Raw genomic sequence first — 7,199 nt, 5'->3', positions numbered from 1 at the left:
GGGGAGCAGTATAGCAGGGGACTGGGGTTGGGCACAGGGGTATGTACAGCATAGAGGGGGAGCAGTATAGCAGGGGACTAGGGATGAGTACAGTATAGAGGGGGAGCAGTATAGGGGGAGAGAGGGCCCAGTCTAGAGGGGTCCTGGAGTTGGGCACAGTATAGAGGTGGAGCAGTATAACAGGGGACTGGGGATGGGCACAGCACAGAGGGGGAGCAGTATAGCAGGGGTCTGGGAATGGGTGCAATATAGAGGGGGAGCAGTATAGCAGGGGACTGGGGTTGGGCACAGGGGTATGTACAGCATAGAGGGGGAGCAGTATAGCAGGGGACTAGGGATGAGTACAGTATAGAGGGGGAGCAGTATAGCAGGGGACTGGGGTTGGGCACAGGGGTATGTACAGCATAGAGGGGGAGCAGTATAGCAGGGGACTAGGGATGAGTACAGTATAGAGGGGGAGCAGTATAGCAGGGGACTGGGGTTGGGCACAGGGGTATGTACAGCATAGAGGGGGAGCAGTATAGCAGGGGACTAGGGATGAGTACAGTATAGAGGGGGAGCAGTATAGCAGGGGACTGGGGTTGGGCACAGGGGTATGTACAGCATAGAGGGGGAGCAGTATAGCAGGGGACTAGGGATGAGTACAGTATAGAGGGGGAGCAGTATAGCAGGGGACTGGGGTTGGGCACAGGGGTATGTACAGCATAGAGGGGGAGCAGTATAGCAGGGGACTAGGGATGAGTACAGTATAGAGGGGGAGCAGTATAGGGGGAGAGAGGGCCCAGTCTAGAGGGGTCCTGGAGTTGGGCACAGTATAGAGGTGGAGCAGTATAACAGGGGACTGGGGATGGGCACAGCACAGAGGGGGAGCAGTATAGCAGGGGTCTGGGAATGGGTGCAATATAGAGGGGGAGCAGTATAGCAGGGGACTGGGGATGGGCACAGTGTAGAGGGGGAGCAGTATAGCAGGGGACTGGGGATGGGCACAGCGTAGAGGGGGAGCAGTATATCAGGGGAGCACAGGTAGGCACAGTACAGACAGCTGTATAGCAGGGGAGCACCTGAGGAACAGACACGGTGCCCCAAAGAGACCTTATAGAGGGGTCCAACCACTGCGTGTGCCCAGGGGCCCTATGGGGTCTGCCCCACGTCCCCCTGGGTGTGGGGCAGGACGGTGTGGGTGTGCCCTGGGGGGGTGGGATGGTGATGTCCCCCCATGTCCCCCCCCATGTCCCCCCGCAGGCCTGCGCAACGCCCCGCGCTGCTGGGATGTCATCCAGCCCCTGCTCTGCGCCGTCTACATGCCCAAGTGCGAGGACGGGCAGGTGGAGCTGCCCAGCCAGACCCTCTGCCAGGCCACCCGGGCGCCCTGCACCATCGTGGAGCGCGAGCGCGGCTGGCCTGACTTCCTCAAGTGCACGCCCGACCGCTTCCCCGAGGGATGTCCGGTACGGAGAACGCTCCTGGAGTTGGGAATGCCGTTCGGGTTGTGGAAGGGACCTTAAAGATCATCCGGTTCCACCAGGGCAGGGACATCTCCCACCAGAGCAGGTTGCTGCAAGCCACCTCCAACCTTGGCCTTGAACCTCTCCAGGGATGGGGCAGCCACAGCTTCTCTGGCCAACCTGGGCCAGGCTCTCACCACCCTCCCACCAAACAAGTTCTTCCCCACAGCTCAGCTCCATCTCCCCTCTTCCAGTGTCATGGAATTGTCAGAGTTGGAAGGGACCTCTAGAGATCATCTGGTCCAACTGGTCAAACCCTTCCCCCTCTTCCTAGGGCTCCCCTCCCTCATCCAAAGTCCCCCCCCATCTCTCCTGGAGCCCCCCCTTGAGGGACTGGAAGGGGCTCCAAGGTCTCCCCGGAGCCTTCTCTTCTCCAGGCTGAACCCCCCCAACTCTCTCAGCCCCCACTCCCAGCAGAGGGGCTCCAGCCCTCCCAGCATCTCTGTGGCCTCCTCTGGCCCCATCCAACAGCTCCATGTCCTTCTGCTGTTGGTGGCCCCAGAGCTGGAGAGGCCTCCCCAGAGCTGGAGGTCTCCCCAGAGCGGAGCAGAGGGGCAGAATCCCCCCCTGGCCCTGCTGGCCACGCTGCTGGGGATGCAGCCCAGGATCAAGGGGGGCTTTCTGGGCCGCCAGCACACGTTGGTGGCTCGTGTGGAGCTTCTCATCCACCAACACCCCCAAGTCCTTCTCCTCAGGGCTGCTCTCCAGCCTGGATTCTCCACCAGCCTGGATTTGTGCTTGGGCTGCCCCTTCAGGGCTGCCCTCCAGCCATTCTTCACCCATCCTGGATTTGTGCTTGGGCTGCCCCCACCCAGGGGCAGGATCCTGCCCTTGGCCTTGCTGAACCCCATGAGGGTCACAGGACCCACTTCTCCAGCCTGTCCAGGTCCCTCTGGGTGCCCTCCTGTCCCTCAGACGTGTCACTGCACCTTCAGCTTGCTCTCGTTGGCAAACTCACTGAGGGTGTCCTTGATCCCATTGTCCATGTCATTGATGAAGATATCGACTGGTGCTGGTCCCAGCACGGACCCCTGAGGGCCACCACTTGTCACCCATCTCCAGCTGGACGTTCAGCCACTGACCACCACCCTCTGGATGGGACCATCCAACCAGTTCCTCACCCACCCAACCATCCACCCATCCAATCCCCATCTCTCCAATTTACAGAGAAGGACGTTGGGGGAGGACATGGTGGGGACACCCCACTCTGCTGCCACCAGCTCCAGGTCCCCATGGGGAAATGCCAGCTGTCCCCAACCCTCCATGGGAGACCGATGTCCACCCTGGCAGCCCAGCCTTCACCTCTTCCTCCTCCTCCTCCTCCTCATGGTCCTCCCTTCTTCTCTGGCAGAACGAGGTGCAGAACATCAAGTTCAACAGCTCGGGGCAGTGCGAGGCGCCGCTGGTGCGGACGGACAACCCCAAGAGCTGGTACGAAGACGTGGAAGGTTGTGGCATCCAGTGCCAGAACCCGCTCTTCACCGAGAAGGAGCACCGCGAGATGCACGTCTACATCGCCGCCTTCAGCTCCGTCACCATCTTCTGCACCTTCTTCACCCTGGTGAGACACGGGGCGGGGTGGGGAAACACGACGACGTGAGGAGGTGTCCCCAAAAGGGGACCGGGCACAAAGCTGTCCCTTTTCTTCGCCCCACCAGGCCACGTTTGTCGCCGACTGGAGGAACTCCAACCGCTACCCCGCCGTCATCCTCTTCTACGTCAACGCCTGCTTCTTCGTGGGCAGCATCGGTTGGTTGGCGCAGTTCATGGACGGCGCCCGCGATGAGATCGTGTGCCGGGCCGATGGCACCATGAGGCTGGGGGAACCCACGTAGGTGTCACCTTCCTCCCCATCCCACCCCGGCCACATGCCAAGAGGTGTCCCGGGGATCAAGGAGGGCTCTCGGGGTCCACCAGGAGGATGGAGGATGCTCTGCTCTTGGGGTAGGAGAGAGCTCCTTCCTCCCCGTGTCCCCTCGTGGAGGTTGGTGACACTCCCGTCTCGTCTTCCCTCCGTAGCTCCAACGAGACACTCTCCTGCGTCATCATCTTCGTCATCGTTTACTACTCGCTGATGTCGGGTGTCATCTGGTTCGTCATGTTGACCTACGCCTGGCACACCTCCTTCAAGGCGCTGGGCACCACCTACCAGCCGCTGGTGGGCAAGACCTCCTACTTCCACCTCATCACCTGGTCCATCCCCTTCGTCCTCACCGTGGCCATCCTGGCCGTGGCGCAGGTAACGGGACCGCGATCCCGTGTCCTGGTGGTCCTCTTTCCAGGGTGATGTGCGTAGGGAGGGGTGGCCGCAGCCAAGTGACCTCCCAACTTGGTTGTCCCCCATCTCTGCCAGGTGGATGGTGACTCTGTCAGTGGCATCTGCTTCGTGGGCTACAAGAATTACCGCTACCGGGCCGGCTTCGTCCTGGCGCCCATTGGGCTCGTCCTCATCGTTGGGGGCTACTTCCTCATCCGGGGTAGGTGGGGGCTCACCCCGATGCGGGGACAGGGCCACCATGGGTGTCTCTCCCCACCCTCACCACCTCGTTCCTCCACCTCAGGGGTCATGACGCTCTTCTCCATCAAGAGCAACCACCCCGGGCTGCTGAGCGAGAAGGCGGCCAGCAAGATCAACGAGACCATGCTGCGGTTGGGTAAGCGGGGCACCACCACCACCATTCCAGTTGGAATTTGGGTGGGAAGAGGGACATTTTGTCCCTTGAACCCAGACAGCCCCATCCCACCTTCCCAGGGATGGCTGTGGTGGGGGACAAAGCTGTAGTGACAGTGGCACAGCCCCCGGTGTGGCATCTTTCTCGTGGTGTCACTTGGGTTTGGTTGAACCGGGGATGTCCTGCTTCTCTTCCAGGCATCTTCGGCTTCTTGGCCTTCGGCTTCGTCTTCATCACTTTTGGCTGCCACTTCTACGACTTCTTCAACCAGGCGGAGTGGGAGCGCAGCTTCCGGGAATACGTCCTGTGAGTGGGACAGGGGACACCGAGTGGGACCCTGGTGGCATCCCAGCACCTCGTGTTTAGCTGGGGATGTTGGGAGAGTGGAGAATCCCATGTTCCCCACCAGCGTGGCCACCACATCTCCACTCTGCAGAGCCCTGGGGCATCATTGGGTGTCCCTCTTCTTAGGGCCACCGTCCCCCATCTGTCCCCACAGGTGCGAGGCCAACGTGACCATCGCCACGCAGACCAACAAGCCCATCCCGGACTGTGAGATCAAGAACCGGCCGAGTCTTCTGGTGGAGAAGATCAACCTCTTCGCCATGTTCGGCACTGGCGTCTCCATGAGCACCTGGGTCTGGACCAAGGCCACCTTGCTCATCTGGAAGCGCACTTGGTGCAGGTGGGACCCCTTGGGATGTCACCCCATCTCTGTGTGACCCTTCCTGCCCCATCCAACGTCCCGAGATGTTGGAGGTCGTCCCCAAGAGTTGCGTCCCATCAGCTCAATGGGTTGTGGGCTCGCAGCAGGCAGCGGTTCGGGAGTGGGGTGGCCTCTCCCACTTTGCTGGTGTCTCGTGTCCTGTTTGTGGGACACCTCCATCCCCGTGTCCTGTTTGTGGGACGCCTCCATCCCCATGTCCTGTTTGTGGGACGCCTCCATCCCCAGGGAGGACCCCTCCAGTGCAGTCCCCAACCCTTGGTGTCCCCATCCAGAGGAAGGGAGGGAGATGGAGAAGGTGGGGTGGCCTCTCCCACTTTGCTGGTGTCTCGTGTCCTGTTTGTGGGACACCTCCATCCCCGTGTCCTGTTTGTGGGACGCCTCCATCCCCATGTCCTGTTTGTGGGACGCCTCCATCCCCAGGGAGGACCCCTCCAATGCAGTCCCCAACCCTTGGTGTCCCCGTCCAGAGGAAGGGAGGGAGATGGAGAAGGCCCCCGTGCCCCCCACCTGCCATACCTTGGGGTTACGTGCCCCACCATGTCCCTGCTGTGACCTGCCATTGTCCCCAGGCTGACGGGACAGAGTGACGACCAACCCAAGAGGATCAAGAAGAGCAAGATGATCGCCAAAGCCTTCTCCAAGCGCAAGGAGCTGCTGCGCGACCCAGGCCAGGAGTTGTCCTTCAGCATGCACACCGTCTCGCACGACGGCCCCGTGGGTAGGTGCCCGTGGGGAGGGGGCCACCTCGGCAGCACCCTGGGGGGTCCCCAATGTCCCCCTCCCTTGACCGGGGCTCCCCCCCGATGTCGTTGCAGCTGGATTGGCGTTTGACATCAACGAGCCGTCGGCTGATGTGTCCTCGGCGTGGGCCCAGCACGTCACCAAGATGGTGGCCAGGAGAGGGGCTATCCTGCCCCAGGACGTCTCCGTGACACCCGTGGCGACACCTGGCAAGTCATAGAATCATAGAATCACACGGGGTTGGAAGGGACCTCTGGAGATCATCTAGTCCAAACCCCCTGCCAAAGCGGGTCTACCTAGAGCAGGTCCCACAGGAACGTGTCCAGGCAGAGTTGGAATGTCTCCAGAGATGGAGACTCCACCAACTCTCTGGGCAGCCTCTTCCAGGGCTCTACCACTCTCACAGGAAGGAAGTTCCTCCTCATGTTTAGGTGGAACTTCTTATACTCAAGTTTGTGCCCGTTCCTTCTTGTCCTGTCACTGGGCACCACTGAAAAAAGACCAGCCCCATCCTCCTGACACCCACCCTTGAAGGATTTTGAGGTGTTGATCAGATCCCCCCTCACTCTGCTCTTCTCAAGGTTAAACAGACCCAAGTCCCTCAGCCTTTCCTCAGCAGAGAGATGCTCCAGGCCCCTCAACATCTTTGTAGCCTCTGCTGTCCCCTCTCCACCAGCTCCCCGTCCTTCTGGAACTGGGGAGCCCACAACTGGTCCCAGTTCTCCAGCTGGGGCCTCCCCAGGGCAGAGCAGAGGGGCAGGATCTTGAGGACCACGTGGGACCATCTCTTGGGGGGAACACAAGCCAGGCCCAGGGGTGTTGGGGTTGTGTGGGGAGACAGAGATGGGGGGCTGGAGCTGGCTGGGGGAGGACGGGGGGGGTGCAGGGCAGCTCTCACCACCCCCGCTCTGTCCCTTGTCCCCCCCGCAGTGCCACCAGAGGAGAGGGCCAACCTCTGGGTGGTGGAAGCCGACGTCTCCCCCGAGTTGCAGAAGCGCAGCGCCCGCAAGAAGAAGCGGAGGAAGAAGAAGAAGGAGGAGGTGTACCCAGACCCCCAACGCTGCCCGGGGGGGGGTCCAGCAGTACCCCCAGCCCCCAGCGCCGTCCCACGCCTGCCTCGGTTGCCCCCCCAGCCCTGCCTGGTCACCTTCTCCCCCGACGTCCTCCCGGGGCTCCAACCTGAAGCCTCTTTCCCCGGGGGGGTGCCGTGGGACGGGCGCCGCCGAGCCAACGTCTTCCACCTCATCAGCAACCCCTTCTGCCCCGAGAGTGGCTCCCCAGAGGAGGAGGAGGAGGAGAGCCCTGGTCCCAGCAACAGGCACAGGCAGCAAAATGGGGGGCCGCTGTGGCCCCCCAACCCCCTGCCCCACGGCGGGGGGGTGAGGACTCACGGCCGACGCACCGGCTTGGCCCCCATCCACTCTCGGACCAACCTGGTGGAAGCGGAGCTGCTGGACGCCGATTCGGACTTTTAAGCCCCAGGGGGGGACAAGGACACTTGGGGTGAGACCCAAAGCCCCCTCCAGCCTGCGAGGGGACACCGAAGCCCCCCCC

The 7,199-nt window shown here is 61.9% G+C and overlaps 1 protein-coding gene across 1 annotated transcript; it reads left to right on the top strand.

Annotated features, from left to right (window-relative positions):
• Positions 1-1,222: 1,222 nt before the first annotated feature.
• Positions 1,223-7,193, top strand: SMO (smoothened, frizzled class receptor). The gene is made up of 11 exons (XM_014945415.1): positions 1,223-1,448; positions 2,857-3,066; positions 3,164-3,336; positions 3,525-3,744; positions 3,859-3,982; positions 4,067-4,159; positions 4,375-4,483; positions 4,677-4,862; positions 5,474-5,622; positions 5,720-5,854; positions 6,576-7,193. Exons 1-11 carry the CDS (start codon positions 1,302-1,304, stop codon positions 7,118-7,120), a joined length of 2,091 nt encoding a protein of 696 aa, XP_014800901.1. The 5' UTR covers positions 1,223-1,301; the 3' UTR covers positions 7,121-7,193.
• The last annotated feature ends 6 nt before the right edge of the window (positions 7,194-7,199 follow it).

This window comes from Calidris pugnax, unplaced genomic scaffold (genome assembly GCF_001431845.1).
Source record: "Calidris pugnax isolate Ruff unplaced genomic scaffold, ASM143184v1 scaffold96, whole genome shotgun sequence".
NCBI lineage: Eukaryota > Metazoa > Chordata > Aves > Charadriiformes > Scolopacidae > Calidris > Calidris pugnax.
The sequence above is the reverse complement of the archived record's forward strand: the minus strand, read 5'-3'. Positions and strand labels throughout refer to the sequence as shown.

Bases quoted from the DNA above. Each gene is read 5' to 3' on its own strand.
- SMO (XM_014945415.1), top strand. From the start codon at position 1,302: ATGCCCAAGTGCGAGGACGGGCAGGTGGAGCTGCCCAGCCAGACCCTC. The intron at 1,449-2,856 runs GTACGGAGAACG...CTTCTCTGGCAG, and splicing joins GCTTCCCCGAGGGATGTCCG to AACGAGGTGCAGAACATCAA. The intron at 3,983-4,066 runs GTAGGTGGGGGC...CCTCCACCTCAG, and splicing joins GGGCTACTTCCTCATCCGGG to GGGTCATGACGCTCTTCTCC.